The sequence below is a fragment of the Megalops cyprinoides genome, chromosome 2 (genome assembly GCF_013368585.1).
Source record: "Megalops cyprinoides isolate fMegCyp1 chromosome 2, fMegCyp1.pri, whole genome shotgun sequence".
Lineage (NCBI taxonomy): Eukaryota > Metazoa > Chordata > Actinopteri > Elopiformes > Megalopidae > Megalops > Megalops cyprinoides.
The window spans coordinates 29979352-30002500 of record NC_050584.1 but is presented as its reverse complement, the minus strand read 5'-3'; the positions used below and the strand labels follow the sequence as shown (position 1 = coordinate 30002500).

The following is a 23149-nucleotide window of genomic DNA, read 5'->3' as shown; positions in this document are numbered from 1 at the left end:
ACCTCTACTGCTGTTTACCACAGTCAGGGAAATCTGCTCCCCAGTGCCTCTTTGTGCAAAACTAACTTGGTTATTGACATGAAACCACTACCAGAATTAATTATGTGGCACTGCTAACCCTCGGCTTCTGGTTCACAAAGGGGAACCGGCCATCTGGACTTACTTTGGTTTGATAAAAGGAAGTCCCCCTGCAATACAGCAGCCAGTTTGCAGAGGAATAAACAGGATCGGAGACCTTCCCCAGGGGAAATACCTCTAAGAGTATCATCCATGTATTTACTCCACGGCAGGTAGCCAGAGTGACACCAGAGGTAATTGCCCTGGCTAGCTTTGCTTAGCGAGCTTTAAATTGCGTTTGGGGTGCGATGCGTATCGATACGCACGAGCCGGATGGAGGACGCCGACCTGGATGGAGTTTTGGAACGCCTGTGATGAATGAGCTCCCCTGTGCGTGTCTGCTGTAGCCAGGTCTCCTCTCAGGTTAGCATCATTCTGTTATCCACCACAGATAGAGAAGATCTGGGGCTAAGGGCTGCCTCTGGCTGCCACTGGGGGAATGAGGTGAAATTTCCCTCTTTCTTCCTAGCTAAACGGCTGAGGGTTTTTTCCTGAGGGACTTTTCATCCTCTCTAATCTTGTACCGCCTCACTAAGTAACTGTAAGGTGTTCCATGAGAACATCTCACAATTCTTTAGGATTCTAGGTTATATTCACCATCTGAATCGCTCATATGAAATGTGAATGTGAATGAAATGTGATTTGTCAGACAATCCATGAAAATTCTTCTGTTAAGGATATTGCATCAAACTGATGATGGATTGACTGATGCAGCCATACAGCTAGAAAATGCTCAGCTAACAATGAATAGCAAGCACAGCATGGATACAGGAAAGCTAGCGTAAGAGTGCTTGCAAGTGTGTGCATATGCTTGCCCAAGTGAGTATGTGTGTGTGTGTGTTAATGATCTGTATGAATATGCATGTGTATTCTGCATGTGTGTGTGTATGTCTGTGTGCGCGTGTGTGTGTGTGCACGTTCACATTCACATTCGCCCCAGTGACCTGTGCGCACCCCTCACCTTTTTGTGGTTCTTGTAGACATTCCTGTGGGCGAACTCCTTCCCACACAGCTTGCACTTGTAGGGCTTGTCCTCGCTGTGGATGATCTTATGTGCGGTCACTTGGTCCAGCCGCTTGAAGGACCGGCTGCAGATTTCACAGGTGTAGGGCCGTTTCTCTGTCCAGGTAAGGCAAGTGGTTGGCATAGAAAGACAGACAGCCAGACACACAAACAGCAGAGAAGCACAGACACACAGAGACAGACAGATGGACGGACAGATGGACAGACGAACAGACAGACAGGCAGTGTAGTCTCTTGGAGGTCTAGGCTGCAGTTAAATCTGGCCAATAAAGCTATCAGACCCCCAAGGGACCTCCACTGTCACCACTAAACTGCCTTTGTTTGTTATTCCCCGGGAAATTGGCAGGCTCGTTACCCCACACCCCTCCCCCACTCCAAACACAGGGTAGCCAGAGAGAGCAGGACAGCACCCCAAACACAGCACACCCAGAGAGAGCAGGACAGCACCCCAAACACAGCACACCCAGAGAGAGCAGGACAGCACCCCAAACACAACACACCCAGAGAGAGCAGGACTAAAGGTTTCTAGGGTGAGACCCCCATCCCCTCTTCTGCTGGTCCTGATCATTTTTGGTCTTAGTAAGTTTATTTCTTGTGAATTATTTCTTACTAATGTTTGTCTGAAACTGACAAGCAGTCAGGACACGTGCACACCTCCAGCAGCACGCAGTGTCCTTACTGCACTGATGTGAGTGCTGGAGCAGAGCGCACAGCAGTGTCATGGGAAGGCTCTGTACCTGAATGAGTGATCATGTGACGCTTGAGCTGATTGGTGGAGATGAACTTCTTGTCACAGGCGGGGCAGTCAAATACCTCATGGACCTATGACATAGGAACACAACAGTCAGGGCATTCTGACCGTAACAGAAACACAGGCCATTCTTATGATGAACACAATGCTGAGGGTGTTCTGACCATGAAAGTAACACACAGGCCATTTTTACCATGAACACAACACTCAGAACATTCTGACCGTAACCTGAACGATCAAGGTACTCTGACCGTGACCAGGATGTTCAGGGCAGGATGACGGTAACCAGAACGCTCAGGGCAGTAATCAGAATGGTCAGGACGCAGTCCACAGAAACAGAACTGTAAGGCTCTACACGACGAAACAGGTAACACTAGAAACAGATGCGTCTGCTGGCAGACTGGATGAGACTAAGGACAATCAGGAGGCTTAAGCACTGCACTGGCGCTGTCTTATTGCGACAGAATAACCTTGGCCGTTCCCGCCTGCTGCGGAAGCCGGGTCGAAATCCAGCGCATTAAGAGGCCTCAGAGCGGGAGAGGGCCGAGCCGACGCCTCCAAGCGCCGTTTGATCCGCTCATGAAAGGAGCAAAAAAAAAAAAAAATGTAATTAAGCTTACAGCGGAGTTTAAGAGCTCTCCCCTCAACACTATCTTCTCTCTCTCTCTCTCTCTCTCTTTCTCTCTCTCTCTCTGATAGTTTCATTTAAATCTGCAGAGAGAGAGACAGTAAATCCAAACTTTCAGACGGAGAAGCATAAATGAGAGTGCGAAGACAGCCGTTATTTCTCGGCAGAGCGGCGGACATCAGCCAGGTCCTTCCGGTCGGGGATCACTGCAGACGGCCGATACAGATTTCACGGTGTCAAATCACATTACATTTGCCAAAATAACGACTTTCAGTTCTGCAAGTTCTTACACATTTTGAATCACAGAAGAGCAAAAGCAGACGATTACTACAACAATGCGTTCAGTATTAGCGAATGCGGATTCCAGCAAAGAGCCTGAAACCTTCAGAAAGTACAGGAGCTCTTGACAGAGCTGATGAATACAGTAATTACACACAGACAGGGGTGCGGGTGAGGGTTCTCTGAGGAGATTCACTCAAATGGCTTTGATAATTTCATCAGAATATTTTTTCCGCCAGTAAATTTCCAGCATGTGGTGTTTTTGCGCTGGCGTGGCAGAGTTCAGGCGCGGTGATGTTCTGGCATGGAAGTGTGTTGTCATGGCAATGTTTTGGCATGGGTGTGTCCTGGCATGGTGCTGCGCTGGCATGGAAGCATGTTGGCATGGTGATGTTCTGGCATGGCCGTGTGCCAGGGTGGTGGTTTGCTGCCATGGCGGTGTGTTGGCGTGGCAGTATGGTAAGTGGCACGGTGAAGCAGTAGGCAGAAATGTCTTGCAGCTGACAGACCCTGGGATTCAGCCTGGATCTGCATGCAACTCATATGTCCCTCCTGCTGCTGCTGCAGCTTTTTCTCCAGGTGTATGTTCCTCCTCCTGCAGCTTTTTCTCCAGGTGCATGTTCCTCCTCCTGCAGCTTTTTCTCCAGGTGCATGTTCCTCCTCCTGCAGCTTTTTCTCCAGGTGCATGTTCCTCTTCCTGCAGCTTTTTCTCCAGGTGCATGTTCCTCCTCCTGCTGCTGCAGCTTTTTCTTCAGGTGCATGTTCCTCCTCTTGCTCCTGCAGCTTTTTCTCTAGGTGCTGCATGTTAGCTGTCCTCTCCCAGGCCTGTTTTCCCAGGGCTGAGTGGTGCTTTCACTGAGCCTATCCAGGTCTGGCACACATTCAGTCAGGACAACAAGATCCCCAAATGCAATTCTGCTGTGTTGTAGTATTTTCACACAGGGTACACATTTTCAACATGCATTTTTCAAATAAATGACCAACTGGACAAATAGGTCCGAAAAACCAGACTGGCCAAAGCAGAGGAAACGAACCAACAGCTCCACCCACATACTTGTAATCTGCATGCATGTGGAGTATTTGTCTTCATTTGCCATGTAAACATCCTTAATGGGCCACTCTCCTTTACCACGGCTGCCTCGCTCTCATGAATTGATGCCCGTGCCAGTAAATTGGATTTCCTGCTCAGAGAGGAGGGACACCCACAGCGCAGGTAATTGATGTGAGCCGGGGAGGGAAGGCATCCTCTAAACCAGATTAGGAAGGGCAGCGACAGCCATTCAGTACAGAAATGATTCAAATGTAACAAACACGGGGAGATGAGAGGGCTTTTTTCACCTCTCGTTTGACACGGCTTTTTAAAAACTACTGCTGATACGTTCATATGAAGAAGACAACTGCCATTGCAAAAGAAAAGAGCCACACAAACATCCATAACAGTCCTCTGCAGTCTGGGAGGGAAAGACAGAAAAAGCTACTAAACCTCCTTATTTATACTAGGACTGACGAGCTGATGCCTCTACATTCAGTATTTTCCCATGTAAAACGCACCACAGATGTTCGATAATCCAGTGACACAAAACTGAGTTTCTGTCTGAAGCTCCAGTTATGCAGATTTATGTTCTCTACCTCGCTTCCTCACAGCAGTGGCTCAGAGATGCTGTCTGCTCTGGAATCCTGACGCCACAGTTACAGGCCCACTGTCTCGACACCGGGAGGTCTTCAGTTCAGCAAGAATCTTCCCCAGGTCCAGAGGGACACGCTCATGAAACCAGACACCAGAGCCAGCCACAGCACATCTTACATCACTGGGAGAGTTTTACAATAAACACCTCCACCTCCCACAGCGAAGGCATTACTCCACCTCCCACAGTGAAGACATTCCTCCACCTCCCTCAGTGATGTCACTCCTTTACCTCCCAGTGATGTCACTCCTCCACCTCCCCCAGTGATGTCACTCCTAAACATCCCAGTGATGTCACTCCTTCACCTCCCAGTGATGTCGCTCCTCTTCCCACAGTGATGTCACACCTATACGTCTAACAGTGGTTATTGTGCTGATGCTTATATTTACAATCTGCATTTACAATGTTTGCACTAATTTCCCATGCAAATATATTTCTTACTGAAATTATATTTGGTGGGGTCAGCAGGAAAGAGAGGAAGCATAAGAGAACAGGAGAGAGAGGAAGAGTATGAGACAGCCAGAGAGAGAGACAGAGAGTGAGAAGGAGACAGAAACAGAGAGAGAGAAAGAGAGAGAAGGAAAGAGAGACAGAAAGAGAGAGAGAGAAGGAGAGAGAGAAAGAGAGAAAGAGAGAGAGAGAGATCATGCTTGTGGGACAGCCAGAGGCAGAGACCTTTCGGTGTTCCTGCAGGTTGGCCGATGATGAGCACTTCTTATTGCAGATGGAGCACATCAGTTTCCTGCGGGCACTTCCTGGGAGACAGAGAGAGCATCGTGTCAGGGGCCAGAGCTCCCGCCCCTCCCCACAACCCCCTACCCAAAAGACCCTGCCCCTCCTGGACACCCCCTGAGCTCCTGCCCCTCCCCACACCCCCTACCCAAAAGACCCCTCCCCTCCCAGACACCCCCTGAGCTCCCACACCTCCCCACATCCCCTACCCAGAAGCCCCCGCCCCTCCCGGACAGCCCCTGAGCTCCTGCACCTACCCACATCTCCTACCCAGAAGCCCCCGCCCCTTCCGGACAGCCCCTGAGCTCCTGCACCTACCCACATCCCCTACCCAGAAGCCCCCACCCCTCCCGGACACCCCCTGAGCTCCCGCACCTCCCCACATCCCCTACCCACCTGCCTCTCCCCTCAACACACCCTCCTACCCCAAAGTCCTGGCCCCTATCCTCCCCACATCCCCTACCCCAGAGCTCTCACCCCACCCTTCTCCACACCCCCCTACCCCAAAACCTCCGCCCCTCCCATGATCCCTCCCATACCTACGACCCCCAGAGCCTCAGGCCCTCCCCACACCCTCTTACCTCGACCCCCCCCCCCCCAACTTGCTGACCAGGTGGGTGAAAAATGACCGCATTTCTGCAGGCTCATTACTGAGAGAAGGTACGTGACGTGATGCGGATGGGAGGTTACAGTCAGAGAGTGCTGTGATTGGCCTGACTGTCAACTAGGCTGTGCTTCCATTATACAGGAGAGTCTCCAGAAGAGGCAAACAGACTTGTGGGATATATATGAAAGTGAGCTCAATTCTTCCCCTTTTAGTGTGGTCACAAATGGAGTCCACCCACACAAGGAGGGAGAGAGAGAGAGAGAAAGAGAGAGAGAGAGCGAGAGAGAGAGAGAGAGAAAGAGAGAGAGAGAGCGAGAGAGAGAGAGAGAGAAAGAGAGAGAAAAAAAGAGAAAGAAAGAAAGAGCAGTAGGGAGAGAGGGAGAGCCATCAAGACTGAGAGGAACTTAAAGGGAAATCATTTCTCTTTTGTAGTCTTTTTGCTATCCACTATGAATAGGATGTCTCCAAATGTAGCCTTTTTAAATAATAAAAAGAACAGTTAAGATGTCCTGTGGTCTTTTAATGGTCCTGACACACCACTGTCTGGCTAACACACACACACACACACACAAAATTGCAGGGACATTTGTTTCATTATTCAAAATGAGACGCAAATAAAATCTATAAATAATGATTTACTGTTTCAAATATAAAATCTAACCACACTGTTACGGGCAAAATCGTGTGAAGCAGACTTTGCCAGGAGACGCTTGGTTTCCATTATTGTGGGCTCTGTCGGACTGCCCAACCCGGCTGACTGCGCAGCCCAGCTGACTGCGAAACACAACTGACTGCACAACACAGCCAACTGCACAACCCAGTCGACTGCGCAAACCAACCGACTGCACAATGCAGCCAACTGCACAACCCAGTCAACTGTGCAACCCAGCTGACTACAAAACACAACTAACTGCGAAACACAACCGACTGCGCAACACAATTGACTGTGCAACCTGACCCAGTGCATGAGGTAACAACGCAGAACCTCCAACCTTTCCTCCAATAAGTGGCGGTCAATCAGTGCGTGATGGCCTGGATGCTGGTTCATTCAAGTACTTATTTTTGACTGGGACTGTTAAATGTCCAGGCCCAGGAGCTCTGAGCTGGTGTCTGGACATAATTTAATGTTACTCTGACACTAGTATGGAGGTAAACTTTAACTTCATGGTACTATAAGAAGCTATACTGCTAACTTACAAAAGTAGAATGGTGGGGGGACTCCACTGATGGGGGGTGGGTGGCTGTTCCCTCTCCCAGCACTTGACTAAACAAGTTTGCAGAAACGTTTTCACATTTCACATTTTCTAAATAGCCCAGAAAAGTATTTGACAGGGATTGAAGTAATTTAGATAATGTCCTACTGTTGTACTGTCCAGAGAGAGAGAGACAGAGAGAGAGCAAGAGAGCGAGAAAGAGAGAGACAGAGAGACAGAGAGAGAGAGAGAGAGAGAGAGAGAGAGAGAGAGAGAGAGAGAGGGAGAGAGAGAGAGAGAGAGAGAGAGAGAGAGAGAGAGAGAGAGAGGTTGTAGAAGTCAGGAAGTTCCTCTGGATAAAAGCATCTGCTAAATGAATGCAATACAATATAATGGAAGAGAAATAGGGAGGCAGGGAGGGAAAGAGAGAAGGAGGGAGACAGAGAGAGGGAGAGAGAGATGGAAAGGGACAGAAAGTGGATGGAGAGACAGAGAGGGCATAGATCCTTCACCTCATCCATACCAGACTGATGGGTTAAACACACAAAATACAGCAATAAGGAAAAAAAAAGTGTAAAGAAAACCATGAATGCCTATTCATAATTTACTTACACGATAAATTCACATTAATCAGTTTATTAACTGGCCTCCAGAGGCTGCCCCCTTTTGAGGGTAACACTGAAGCCGTTTCAGGTCCGCACATTGTCCGGAGTTGCCCCTTCACACATGTAGCACACAACAGGAGCTTGTCCGTGTCAGACGCGTTCTCACCAACTGGAAAAACTGCGTGCAGGAGGCAGGACACGACACAAAAAATACGCTGCAGGAATCGCAGTGGCTGTATTTGAAACCGTCTACTGCATACTGCATACTGCGTACTACACAAGTATATACTGTATACTGCATGCTATTTTTCAGTGTAGTACCCAGTATGCAACCATTAATAATTACATTTGTAGTATGTTACATTGTCGCATGAAATCATTGCGAGTTTAGAAACAGATTTCCAGATTTCCTCGTGGTATTTTCCAGTTAGACGCCACTTGCATTCTCACGAGTGAAAAGTATTGACGAGATCACTCATTGACGAGTATTTTCAGGTTTTTTTCTTTTCAATGTCTTACCTTTCAGTGGTATGGGCACATAATGTGGCACGGAGGAGGAGAAGGCGAACATAGCTATTGTACTTTTGGGTAGCCATCCAAATGGTGCTACCGGTACACATAATTCATTATTAATTATAAATTTATTATAACAGGAAGGTAAGTTTTTGTTGTTTGCTATGTAATGTTAGGTCACCAGTTCACCTATCTCACTATACCTATCACTATTACTTAGCTATAGCTTAGCTAGCTACTAACCAGATAATAAACTACTAACCAACGTTATTAATCATCGTACGAGACAAGTTTTGGCAGCATAGCTATAGCTAACTATGTCTTTAACGATCATTGGACTCAAAATAGCATGTATTTGAACGTATCTGCAATGTCAACGAAAGAGTGGAAAGCAATATACAGGCACGCAGAAAAGAGTATGAAGCAGATATTTGTATTCTTCTGGTTTCGCGCCAGTCGCATGATAGAAAAATAGAAACGTCATCAACATGCCCACTCATTCACTGTGGATTCTCCGGAACATGACCTGCTCTATTCACACATGGACTCAATCTGACATTAGACGGACTTTGTACTAGGGAGCTGGCAGAGTGAAGTCCATCTTATGTCCAGTCCGACTGATTCGGACATTTGCGTTCTCACATGCAGCTCCTCTGGGTAATGGCTAGATAAGTTCCGGCTTTCAGTGCATGTCTGAAAGGGGCTTGAGAATCTTTAACATGGTTTGGGGGTTACACTCTTATACCACTTAGTCAGCGACCCCTGCAACCCCCAAATCCACCACGTGAGATCAAACAGCGGCCATCTCTTTCCCGCTCCCACACCTAAGATCTTCACGGTACACTTACCATAATCCGTCTGCCGAGAAATGTTTCGTATGACTAAAGTCGTGCGCACACCACGCCCAATCTCAGCCTATCAGCTGCTGGCTGTGTGAAGGCGGGGGCCAGTCCAGCGTTTTCACAGCTCTCTCAACACTTATCTCACTCCCAGCTGACAAACGGGCCGTGGAGGCCATAACAAAAACCCACACATGAGGTCACGCTCCACCGGCCCATGGAACAGCTAGCCACTGCACTCCCCTGCTTTTTGGCTGAAGGTCTCAGCCCCGGGGGTTCAGACAAACTACAAAAGACACCGACCCAATTATTTTACATGAAAACTCATGTAGGGCGGCGGTAACCACTCAGTGCCCCCCTCAGGCAACAGGGAAATAATTGCACTGTCAATTAAAAAAACCCACAATTAACCGGGGGGAGGGATTCTTCAGTTATTATAATCAGGTTTTCAGTCAACTGAGTGCATGCAGAGAAATGAAGAGAACAGACTTGCACATCTTTATGAATATTAGCACAGAACCAGTGAGCACAAAAAGATACATTCTTTGGTGCTACATGCCCCATAAAAGACATTCCTTTGCGCACTATACGCCTCCTATAAGACACTCCTCTGTCCACTATACGCCTCCTATAAGACATTCCTCTAAGCACTAAATGCCTCCTATAAGACATGCCTCTTCCAGACCTTGGGGAAAAGGCTTATTTATGAGGACTTGAATGTTCAGACATCATTAGCATGATAAGGGGATAGGCCCCTTTCTCAGAGACTTAGCAAAGACTGATTTTATTGATCCACCCATTGAAGCTTGTTCTGTCAGAGCCCTTAAGGACATGATAGGACTCTTTCAGAGGACACTAACAGATTTCACCATTCGGTAACGGCACACCATTCGGTGAAGGTGCACTGTTTGGTAACTGTGCCTCTTATTGAACGGTGACAAACTTAGGTGGAATCTCTCCCTGTGCCCTCATAGTCAAACCACTCACTCCTCAACCTTATCACAGAGGGGCAGGGGGCAATCAGGTGGTTTAGCTTCTTTAAGTACAGAGGCAGAGGAAGACAGAGGGAGAGAAAGAAAGAGAGAGGGAGAAAAGGAGGGAAGAAAAAGGAAATCGAGAGAAGGAGAGAAAGAGATGGGGGTTGGGGGAGAAGCACAGTAATCCACAATGACTCCCTGAAGTTCAGCTCCTGCATGCTCATGCATATACACACACAGCTCGGCCTCTCACATCAGGCGCCTCATTAGAAACCCCGCTCTCCATCTGCATCTCATTGTGTCATAAAACAGTGACTACAGCCTCCCAACTCACAGAGCACAATGCAGCTCTTTCAAACAAACATCAAATTACCCGTGCCGACAACCGCTCAGAGCCCCCTCGAGGGGAGAGATAAGCCGCCCGTGCAAATTTGCCGTTGTGCTTTTGGTAGCTGCAAAGAGGGATCCCTTACAGAAAGGGTCTCCCGCTTCCCGAAAAACGCAGTTTGTGTTGATGTCCAGTTTACCCCCTCACCTCCCAGTGACTGGCAGTAACGGAGCAAGAATTTGCCGTTGTGCTATCATGTGTGTGTGTGTGTGTGTGTATGTGTGTGTGTGTGTGTGTGTGTGCGTCTGTGTCTGTGCGTTTGTGTGTGTGTGTCAGTGTGTGTGTGTGAGTGTGTGTGAGGAGAGATGCAGCGATTGAACAAGAGAAAGCTCTCAGCACAGCAATTAGCACCAGCAGCTAATTAGAGACGGCCCTAATCTTTCTCCAACTAATTGCAGAGCGGCAGTTTCATTAATTAAGGTCGAGCCACTACTGTTTGCGATGATACAAATGCATTAAATCTGCCCAAGGCTTCTCCTTCAAACAGGCCGCAGTGCCCTGTAACCATTGCTTAAAACGCACATGCAGAGTTTGCTTTTATCTTGGAAAACAAGTTCAATCTGCCAGGAGTGGGAAAAACTGACAAGTTTATTAAATTATACAGTCTAAATTAAACCAATGTTTTCCAAAGCAAACCTGCAGGAACAGAGAGTGGCCTTAGACAAACGAATACGAGATGATCCCATTTTCTGAAATGTATCCTTTAAAATAGTTTGATTTACTGAGGGATGAGCGGTAGGGAGCAGGTCAGCAGTGTGGTGTAGTGGTAAGGAGCAGCGGTGTGGTGTAGTGGTAAGGAGCAGTAGTGTGGTGTAGTGGTAAGGAGCAGCAGTGTGGTGTAGCGGTAAGGAGCAGCGGTGTGGTGTAGCGGTAAGGAGCAGCAGTGTGGTGTAGTGGTAAGGAGCAGCAGTGTGGTGTAGCGGTAAGGAGCAGAGGAGCAGTGTGGTGTAGCGGTAAGGAGCTGCAGTGTAAAGGCGGACACCGCGGCGACAGGCCGACCTGTGTGGACATTTCCTCTGTGCTTCTTCAGGGCATCTTTGCTCTTGAAGCGCTTCCCACAACTTTCTGCCTTGCAGATAAACCTGGCGTCTCCACGGCACGCCTCCTTATGCTGCTCAAAGCTGCAGGAACAGAATGCAGACTGAGGGAGGGTGTGTGTGTGGTGTGTGTGTGTGTGTGTGTGTGTGTGTGAGAGAGAGAGAGAGAGAGAGAGAGAGAGAGAGAGAGGCAGTACACATGCAACAGACTTTGCAGCTGTGATTGAGTCACATACACTTACAGAGACAGACAGACCAATGGAGAGGGAGAGAGAGACAGGGACAGAGAAAGAGAGAGAGACAGAAGGATGGAGGAGAGAGAGAAATGGTGGAGGAGACAGCAGTGAGGTGGAGGTGTGTCAGGTGGGCACAGGGCAGGGAGGCAGGTGTAGGTGTGGGCGGCCGTGTATGAGAGCACATCGCGGGCGTGCAGGCGGTACCTGGACTCGGAGCTGAAGGTGATGTGGCACAGAGAGCACTGGTGGATGCGGGAGGAATCTGTGCCTGGCTCTACGCTCTCTGTGCAGTGCAGCACGCTGGGGAGACAGTGGGCAAGCAGCATGAGCTCAGATACACTCTCACCAGCACCAGCAACAACACCAGCAACACCAGCAATATCACCATTAACATCACCAGTACCAACACCAGCAACAACACCAGTACCAACACCAGCAACAACACCAGTACCAACACCAGCAATATCACCATTAACATCACCAGTACCAACACCAGCAACAACACCAGCATCAACACCAGCAACAACACCAGTATCGACACCAGCAATAACACCATTAACATCACCAGCAACAACACCAGCATCAACACCAGTATCAACACCAGCAACAACACCAGCAACAACACCAGTATCGACACCAGTATCGACACCAGCAACAACACCAGCAATAACATCACCAGCAACAAGACCAGCACCAACACCAGCACCAACACCAGCATCAACACCAGCAACAACACCAGCAACAACACCAGCATCAACACTAGTATCAACACCAGCAACAACACCAGCATCAACACCAGCAACAACACCAGCAACAACACCAGCATTAACACCAGCAACAACACCAGCAATAACACCAGTACCAACACCAGCAACAACACCAGCATTAACACCAGTAACATCACCAGCAATAACACCAGTACCAACACCAGCAACAACACCAGCATTAACACCAGTAACATCACCAGCATCAAAACAAGCAACAGCACAAGCATCAACACCAGCATTAACACCAGTACCAACACCAGCACTAACACTAGTATTAACACCAGCATCAACACCAACATCAACACCAGCATTAACACCAGTACCAACACCAGCACTAACACTACTATTAACACCAGCATCAACACCAACATCAACACCAGCATTAACACCAGTACCAACACCAGCATTAACACCAACAACAACCCCAGCAACAACACCAGCTCAATTAGCTTATTATCTGAAGAAATGCAGTATATCAAGAAGTGCATTTACTAACCTGACGTACTGAATATAGGGATGTTTTCTTAAGAAACCTTTCACTTTTCTTCACAAAGACATCTCCAACCTGGTACAGGTATATATATGTATATGCGTGCGTACAGGTGTATATACCACTAAATCCCCCGGTAGCAGTTTATACAAGAACATACAATGGTACAGGCATATACAGGTAGACACTCCAGCAAAGGTGCAGACAAGTACAAGTTCTGGTAAAGGTATATAGAATAACATGCACTGAGCCCTCGTGTACAGGTGCATACATGTGTATATGGGTGTATACAGGTGTATACAGGTGTATATGGGTGTATACAGGTGCATACAGGTGCATACAGGTGTATACGGGTGTATACAGGTGCATACAGGTGTATATGGGTGTATACGGGTGCATACAGGTGCATACGGGTGTATACAGGTGCATACAGGTGCACAGAGGTACACTCACTGGCGCTGCAGGGCCTGCCGGACAGGGAACCTCTTTCCACAGCTCCGGCACCTGAACTCCTTGTCGTCGCTGCTGGGCCGCTGGTGCAGGCTCTGCAGGTGGGCAGCCAGCACCTCCTCGCTGGGAAAGTTGTTCTCACACAGCAGGCATGGGTGGTCCTCCTTCTTAATCACCAGGTCTGTGGAGAGCACAGCATCAAACCTGACTGAAAGTCAGTCTTTAACCACACGCACAGACAGCATGCACCCATGCATGCATGCACACACACACACACACACACAAATACATACAGAGCTTTATCTTAGAGGAGAAAAAGGAAAAATTCTCCCCTCGGTACCTGTCTCAGTGAGATGCTTGGCCTCTTTGCTGTTTTCATCTTCGTCTTTGATGACTTCCTCTTCTTCCTCCTCCTCCTCTTCCTCCATGTCGCTGTCCAGGTAGCCAATCAAGAGCTCCGTGTCTGTCTCAATGTCCTCCACAGCCAAGTAGAAGATATTCTCTCCATCCTGACAGTCAAACAGGAAAGTACACAGTTACAGAAACACTACTATCAACTACTGTAATGTTGCAGACATAAAATCAAAAAATAACTGGTATTTATTTTTATGTCAGCAACATTATTTTGAACATGATATCCTGCCCAAGTACTGACAGAAACCTCGCACACAGAGAACATTTCTTTTACATTCTAAGAAAACTTTTAATGACTTCAGTCATTTTTAAACTTTTGGAATCATTTTTAAAAACTCACACTGCTGTAATTGTGTCATCTCATTATTATAAACATAAGCTACATAAGTATGTCATTTCAGTAGTCAAAACTTCATCCGAGCGCAAACCTCTCCATAAAGCATTTCTGCAAATACAGCCAATGAATAAAGCCTTTCAACGCTTTTCACGAACAGCAAATTGGGCCATACACATTAGCCATAAACCAGTGTCACACAGAAAAAAAGGGCCAAGAAATCCTTCTCTAAACCTCCACTTCCCTGCTCACAGTGACATTTAATGGTGCTGATCAAGAGCAATTTCCATCTACGAAATCCATCCTTTGTGTGTGTAAATTCCACTGAGCAGGCCTCTTTTTCAGTGTCTTCAGATTAGCACTTAGTGCATAATTGCGGCCCTAAAACCATCATGCTTAAAGTGTAAAAATGTGACTACATATTCCAGTATCCAGCGGTCTGCTGCCAAGACACCAAACACTGGGTGACTTCACACTTTGGAATGCCACGCTTTTAACCATCATTTGTTCAGGACTGTCAAACTGTCAATCGTTAACAAAATAACCGACTCCCATTATCAGAAACGTTAAATATTTTGAGGGTATAAACACAAACTGATGGGAAAGTGCAGCATTTTTTCCCTACATTAATGTGCTTACTGTTGCCATGTATTACAGAACCTCATATTATTTTTTCTTTCTAAAGTTAACTGGAAAATTACAGCATCAGATGTCTAAAATATTAGCAACAGAAGCATATGGAAGCATAAAGATGTTTTTTTTTTTACTGCTGCACATTGGGCAGCTCTAAAAGTGATTCATGAATAGGGCACTATGTGCACAGCACTGATGATGTTCTTTCGTAGATGACTCCTTACCCACAATCCTCCACTCTACACCCAACAAAGTCTACCTGGGTTTAAAAAGTATACAGCAACGTAATATCAAAAGACACATCTGAATTTTAATTTGCCCCAAAAATAAGCACTTAGGCGGCCAGAAATAAAATCCTCTCTATGGATACACAAGTGTTTGCCATCAAACTAGAAGATGACGCACGAGGGAAAAACAAACTCATGCTTCAGGGTCAGGTGATGCGCACCTCATCTGAGGAGCCTGAGGAAAAAAAATCTGGAAACGTGATGGTCACGCCTCTCCTAAAAAAAAAAAAAAAAGAAAGCCATCCCATGTTTCCACGAAACGCCATGTCACATGCCCACAGCGCCTCCGAGACAGGTCTGTGCTATCTGTGTCTAGACCTCGAGCTGTGGAAGCATGGCCCTCACTGGAAAAGGAGATAATCCCTCTCCCTCTGAAAGAATAACATCCACAGAGCGACCGGGCCAGGGGCCGCAGACCATCACACGCTTCACCTGATGGCCCACGGAGGGAGTAAGCTGCTTAAACTGGCTCCGCCTCGTGGCGTCCGCTTCTCGCGGTGTTGGAGAAGACGAGGCTAAACTTGGGCAGCACGGATCTGGGGGAGAGGAGCTCACTGGGAACACCCATGCTGCTCGGCGACAGTTCCAGAGCCGCAGATCGCACCTTCTCTCTCCGCAAACCGCTACTTGTCCAGGACCCGCTGTTTCGCGTGTGGCCAGAGGGGGCACTGCGGTGAGCTCTGGGAGGAGAAGGGACCGCCCCGCGGGCACTAAGAGGGTTCTGAGACCTGTTTTCGGGCTCTGAGTCTGAGACCATGTGAGGCACATGTGACCACTACATAGAGTCACCAAGCACCATTACCGTTTATCCACAAATCAAAAAGGGCCATCACTGCGAGGATCACAGCAGTGAGGAGAGGCACTGCTGTCACAAGCACAGCAAACAGCCAGTAACACCAATGACAAACTGACAGGCACTAAAATAAGCCTAAGATAGCATAAGGTAACTCCTTTTCTGTGCACAGCACCTATTCTTTTTAAGACATACGTGTCTGCATCCTAATGACGCATAAGAACGACACTTCCTCATGCTGTACTGATGACAAGCTGCCAAGTGATCTTTCATAAGCACAGCATTACCAGTACTTGCATGGTGCAAGATAAGGAACCATAGCAGCAGCGTTGCCTTAAATCAATGTGCAAAATTATGAGCCGTAAGGACAGCACTACCTTAAATTAGTGGGCAAAATACATCACATTTTTGTCATTTAGCAGACACTCTTAACCAGATCAACTTACATAGTTTTTACACGTTATCCCTTTATACAGCTGGATATTTACTGAGGCAGTTCTGGGTTAAGTACCTTGCCCAAGGGTACAGCAGCAGTGCCCCAGCGGGGAATCAAACTAGCAACCTTTCGGTTATGAGCCCTGCCCCTTACCACTATGCTGCACTGCTGCCCATAATAATGATCCATAAGGGCCGCATTGCTTTGCATCACACTGAAGCTCTGCTGAGCAGCTGCTTCCTGGCCCCTCCTGGATCGTTTAAATGGTTCGTTTAGATCGTTTAGATGATTTAGACGATTCAGCCAGTTCACAAGGTTCATCCTGTTTTGTGCTGAGCTCAGACCCCACAGAGAGCTTTAAACAGACACCATCAGGTGGCACACTGTCATCTTCTCTGGAAGCAGGGGAACGCAGGAATACAGCAGGTGAGCAACTGAAAAAAGGAAAATGTGGTCAAGTGTTCAAAAGCAGACACACGGTCAGAAACGGTCATGCTGCATCTCAGTCTCAACACCGAAACAAACGGCCCACAAAATTCCCTTCATCTCAGACACACCCAAATCGATCCCATCACTGCAAGACTGACGTTGATGCAGCGCTAACGTGGCTTGGTGGGGAAAAGCAGAATACTGCAACAGCCAGATCTGAAAGGCCCATGGTGGAGCTCAGGGGACCACCCCCCCCCCCCCTTTCAAACGGCCAGACACTCACCAGTTCAGCCCTGATTACGGCTGAAGCCCCAGCCCTTACACATGTCATCATTCAACATCTGTACCCATAAAGGTCACATTCTAATGAAATCACTGTCGTCCCTCCTCTCTTTTTTCACTTACAGGGATTATATCATATATTAACTTAACTGAGAAAACAAAAGGGACCCCAATAAATGTCAAGGGCTGACGAAACACAGAGCCGCGGCCTTTGAAAGACCGACAGCATTCAGTGTTTGAATACTGTACAGCAAGCCGCTGTCACTCCGAGCTAGTCATGTTCCTCTGAGCCTCAGGGTTTTTTATTTTGCTTCTTTTTTTTTTTTTTTTTTACACAAATCACGTTCACAGAGAGGTGAAACAGCAGGGCAGGTCTGAATTCCTCGTGGATACCCCGCTTTCAGAGAGGATGTTGAATGATTTGGAGAGGGTGTACTTCATTACAGCGCATTACACGCACGGTGAGGAACGCACAGTGTCGAGGTGGAGCCCGTGAAGCAAACACGATGGGGCGTTGTTCGCTTTGTGTGGTGACCGAGGCTCGCGGCATCACCTGTTTGATATCCCCTCCGTTTCTGTATCCCTCTTGCCTCCTTTGGCGGAGGTTAGGGGCCGGGGGGGGGGGGGGGGGGGGTCAGGGGTGTTGAAATAGAGAGTCCCCACTGTCATACCGCACAGCAAAATGCACCCCCAAATTTCCAGAGGCGACAGAACTCACCCTGTCTGGGATCGACACCCTATGATGTTTTACTGATGCTGCTGGAATATTATTCTAATTAAGTTATATACGGAATGGTAAAGGATGCATCCTTTTTATGCCTGTGGAATATTTTCTTTCTTTCTTTCATTTTGTTTTGTTCCCTTTTTGGTACAGTGATGTACTGCCTGTCTGTCTGTGGTATTGTAGGTGTATTGTTGATCTGCTGTCTTGTGAATTTTGTTTCCCTGTTCTCCCTACCTCTACATGGACATTTGTCTATAGGCTGGGGAATTTTTCTTTTTTTTTTTTCAATTTTTCAGTGTTGTTTCAAAGTGCTTTTATGATTGCAACTGACCTTTTGTGTGAAAAAAATCTAATAAATAAAGTGAGGAAAAGAATCTGGCAAATGCTCTGATCTTGGAAAGCTAAAGGTCTGAGTGGATGGGGGTCCAGAGCACTCTCTCTGTTCTGGGAACAGGACACAGTGATCCTTGTGGCAGCCATCAGGACCTATCCGCACAGTATCCAAGAGCATCCCATCAGACAGCAGAGGCCTGCAGGGTTGATTCTGCAGGATTAACTGCTGCTAGAAAATCAGGTCTATTCGGAAGAGGAGAAAGAGCACACCTTTTTGCCCCCTGGGCAAATTGAGGCCTCCCTCCTGTTATTGAACATAGCAATACTCACCACGTTTCAACTTGAGCAAACCTCAGATGTCTTCATGACCGTGTAAGCTACGCCACATGGGAAGAAGGAACTGCTTTGTAAAATTAAAAGATTACTGAAAATGTTGTATTTGCACTGGCACACGGTGGCCATGAGCTCAATGGAATGTGCTCAGATCTGGAGCGGTGTTCAGGCCAAACGTCCTGTGCAAACCACATGTGAGAACAGCACACCCAATGGAAAATAAGATTGACTCGTTTACATATTTACAGGCGAGTGAAAACTCATTTCTTGAGTCAAACAGAGCAGCTTTTAAGCACCATGTTTCAGCACATATGAACTTTTCCGTTGGAAATTGAGAGTAGGACCACAAAAACATCATCATGCACGCCAAATTTCTTGTGAATCAGCAATCAATCATGTTGTTTTTGTTAATACACTGATTTTTAAAAATGTAAAAAAAAAAATCAAACATAGTAGATCCAGTCAAGGGAATCACACAGGACTTTGCCACCAAGTCACGTGCCCAACAGGTTTGTATAGGGGGATCAAAGGCCCATTACCCTCTGAAATCCTGCCAAATTTCATGAGTTTCCATAAACAATCTAGGTTTTATGGCAGCTTTTCAAAAGCTGAATTAAAAAAATAAATAGGAAATCTGTAAAATTTTAGCTTGTTGCCTTGCCACTTCAACACCTGGCTTCCTACTTAACCAAACCTTAAGTATGGCAGCAGTGCAAACTCAGCATCAGTCTGGAGAACCCAGTTACAGCCTAAAGAAGCACGTTTAAACAGGGAAGTACAGTGATGAGCAGCTTCGCTGTTCCAGGTACAGTCTGAAGACTGCTCTGACTGGTGGAAAGACTCCTGCTAGGATGTCTCCTGCATATCATAATTCTTCCACCCGATGTGTATGATAGTATTTTCTTAACGGAAAGCTGTTCTGCTGCTGTTTTGGCGTTAGTCACTCCACACTCCCAATGCCCTGCAGATCACACGCTGTTTTCTCCCCCAGCCCCACGGGCTGTTATCCAGCTGTTTCAGACACACCGTGGGGACGCTAAGCATGAGGCTTGTCGCACCTCCACTACGCGTGACCATCAAAGAAGCTTCCATGCAAACTACGCTATCGCAGAGAGGACAGACTTCACAGCATGCCAGCACAGACTAAACAACACTGAACCCTGCTTGCCCTCACTCACACCCTCCCCCTCTCTCTCACGTACACGCACACACACACACCACGCACGCACACACACACACACACACACACACATACACACACACACCACGCGCACACACACACAAACACACACACACACACACACACACAAACACACACACACCATGCACACACGTTCTGCCTCTCTCTCTCTCTCTCTCTCTCTCTCTCTCTCTGACACACACACACATACACACACCACGCGCACACACACACACACACACACACACATACACCATGCACACACGTTCTGCCTCTCTCTCTCTCTCTCTCTCTCTCTCTCTCTCTCTCACACACACACATACACAGCTTTCCCCGTCCCTCTCTCCCGCTGTCTGTATCAGAGATAATGGTGTGCTGCTGTTGTGATCTAAAGGCAGACAGCAGTGCCTGCCTGTGAGACAGAGATAATAGCAGAGGTGTTGAGGATCAGAGCTTTTACCTGAATGGCCGCCAGGTTTTTCTGCTCCTGAGATGGCGCCTGGTGAACGAAACGCAGCCAGTTGGCATGGCGGGGGTTACTGGCATCCAGAACGTAGAGGACATCCCCCTTATTCCCTCGAACCTGTGACACAGAGCACAAGGCACTGACACACCCATCACAGTGACACCCTGGGTGCTTTCATGCACCTGTAACACAGCACACTACCTCTTACACAGGTGTAACACAGAACACCTCCTGTCCCCTGTCCTCTTACAATGGTAGAATTGTGTTATGAATGCTCCTGCGTTTGCTGCCATCAGTGCTACTCCAGAGAGAAGGATGAGGGACATCAACAGCCGCTGTGCTCATGCGGAAACTTTGTTATTTTTCAAGGGATCAACAAAATTACAAAATTATTTCCAAGGCTGCATCATTACACAGGATTACACACACTCAATTGTAGCTGTCACAATGAAGCTGTCATGGTTCCCCTTAAATCCCCACCCTCTGGCACCTGCTACTTGTACTACTTGTATTACTTGCTGCTTATTTACTTGTAGTATCGCTATGTCTTATGGATACTGTGATTTAGTGACACACTGATGTATGGTAGTGTATGTACTTAACAACTTCGCACAGTTTTCCAGGCTTTCTATTTTCAGATTAGCACAATTTAACTTGTGTTAATGCTTGAATCGTGTTGTGCTACCCTTTCTGGTCTGGGAGCTTTGTTAACCTGGTCTGGCACTGTTGCTCGTTTAACTTGGAAGGATACACTTCTCTTTTCTTGTGCTGGAAATCACTCATTCGAGTGTCTGCTAAAGGTATGTAATGTGTAATGTAGTGTAAACACCGTAATATCAGTGAGATCTGATCTGATCTCAGCATACCTGAGGAATGTGCTACAACACCCCAGCAGACACACAAATCAAAAGAGAGAGAGAGAGAGAGAAGAGAGCTGCAGTGCATTTGAGGTGTCATCTGTCTGAATCACATCTCTGTATCGCTCCTCTCTGAATCACCTCTCTCTACGAAACACACTTCCCCTGAATCACTCCTCCCTGAAACACACTTCCCTGAATTACTCCTCTCTGAATGACACTTGTCTGAAACACTCCCCTCTGTCACCATGAGAAAGACAGGGAATACACTGGGGCACCAAGGATATGGAAGTGCTACAGCATTACAGAAACATCATATCATCACACAAAATGTCATTATGTAAATGCCACTGTATTATAAACATATCATGCCATTACACAAATGGCACAGGATTAGGCAAACATTATGACATTCCACATATCTTAAGAAGACTCCTTATCATCATTTAGAATCTTGATTTGATTAGTCATCTCATCAAATCATCAAGCAGCCCTCCAGGACCAGGATAGAGTAGCCCTGCAGGCACTGTGGCCCTCTAGGACCAGGGCCAAAGATGTCTGCAAATAAACTGCTGAGACTACTTTACATTAATTAGGTGTTCATCATTAAGACTGATAAGGATGAGGAGTTGGAACACAGCCCATTCAGGTTATGCTTGTATTTGTGAGCTACCAGTCAGAGACCCTACTGCTGTTTCTACACCTGGTGCTTTTTTAGTTTACAAAGTTGTTCAGTTGTAAAGTTTAGCTGTAAAATTGATTTTGGGCGGTTGCTGGTATCAACAAAAAATATTTAAAATGTCATTTAACTTTATGTTATTATGAGAAAATCTGTGTGAGACGTTTGCTACAGAGTCTGGTCTGCGTGTGGACTGTGTCCCACGCTCGATAAGCTCACTGTACCTCCCACATTAGCCGGGGGTCCATGCTGTCGTCCAGTTCGCTCACCATCTTCTTCTCTCCTGCGAACGGACCGAACTTTTCCCCCTGCGAAGAGACAGAGCAGGCGCTGTGTCGCAGCTACCGACTAAATCCGATTTTTCACAACATCAAATGAGCGAATAAATCTTTGTTCTTACTTAATACAACACGACTTAATTAAAGACAACTGCACGTCGCCCGGAGCGGAGCTGTTATCAGATGTTATCTTATCGTCTCGTTCTGGAAATGTGCAAACGATGAGCATGAGAATAACTACGGGCCAGTGACAATCCAATCTGTCATATTCCGTTTATGCAGCCTCCTATTCTTTTAAAACTCTGGCGTGCAAATTTAAATTAAGTAATGTTTCTCGCTGAGATTACGCTGGTCCTTGCACCGCAGAGATGAAATATCCACGAGAAAAAAAACTGGACTACACATTCAAGCAAGTATCATTTAATTCACATCCACAACAATTTGCATGAATGCGCATGGGTTTACTGTACGTCTGAACTTTTACAAATAAAATATCAACACGGAGTTTGCACTTTCTCTACGTACTACACTGACTTTCGCACAACGTAGGCAGGGCACATACTGTACGGCAGCGATATTTCGTTTCTACTTCATGCACAAAGTGAAAGTAGGTTAATGACGCAGTGGAAAATGTAAAAGGTGAGGGTTTTGTGATAAACATTTTAATTGTGTGATCAGCATCGTTAGTTCGGGGTAGCCAGGTAGCCACAGTTGTGCCATATACAATGTAGCACGCTAGGCTAGCTCGCTAGTACACACAGTAGATACGTGGCACTTCACGTCAGCAAGCACAAGGTAGTTTACGCTGCGCAAAAGAAAACTCGCTAAAATATGCTTGCTGCTATTTAGTGCAACTTCATAAGCTATTTGCTACACATGCCTCCTTCAAATCTACCCCCTTTAGCAGCTGTTCAGATGTTCTTCTAAAATAAACAAACCTTTTTCACTCGTCTTGCGGTGTAAAGCCCGATTCCGTCTTGGACCTTAGAGGACTTGAGAGCGAACCTGTCTGGCACATACATACCCAGCATGGTCATTACTCAGAAAAACGCCGCTAAATGTGACAACGGCTAATCATTTCACAGACAGCGAGTATGTGCTTTTTGTGGTTGAGTGCAAAAATGGGTTAAAAAATCTGCGGGTTTTTTCTCAATCTCTCAGTCTGGGTCCTACTTCCATATTGTTCTCTGTGCGGGGAGAGCGACGCCGCGTTCTGATTGGCTGAAAGTTTTGTGGCCGGGAGCGGCTCTCATTCCAAGGAGCAGGGATGCGCAGTCCAGGGGACACTGATATCTTACAGAAGTAAATACCCCAACTTTATAAAAGTAAAGTTCTGTCCTTTTTTGTTTTATTTTTGCCTGTATTTCATTTTTG

The 23149-nt window shown here is 46.9% G+C and overlaps 1 protein-coding gene across 1 annotated transcript in view; it reads right to left on the bottom strand.

Annotated features, from left to right (window-relative positions):
* Positions 1-22875, bottom strand: part of prdm5 (PR domain containing 5) — a 54894-nt gene extending 32019 nt beyond the window's left edge. Inside the window, exons 1-9 of the mRNA XM_036517608.1 lie at positions 22714-22875; positions 21722-21805; positions 19956-20078; positions 13658-13826; positions 13321-13498; positions 11337-11458; positions 5159-5238; positions 1878-1962; positions 1079-1236 (exon numbers count right to left, since the gene is read on the bottom strand). Coding sequence (XP_036373501.1) covers positions 1079-1236; positions 1878-1962; positions 5159-5238; positions 11337-11458; positions 13321-13498; positions 13658-13826; positions 19956-20078; positions 21722-21805; positions 22714-22812 — 1098 coding nt within the window. The 5' untranslated portion in view covers positions 22813-22875. The remainder of the gene's footprint in view (positions 1-1078; positions 1237-1877; positions 1963-5158; positions 5239-11336; positions 11459-13320; positions 13499-13657; positions 13827-19955; positions 20079-21721; positions 21806-22713) is intronic.
* Positions 22876-23149: the final 274 nt, after the last annotated feature.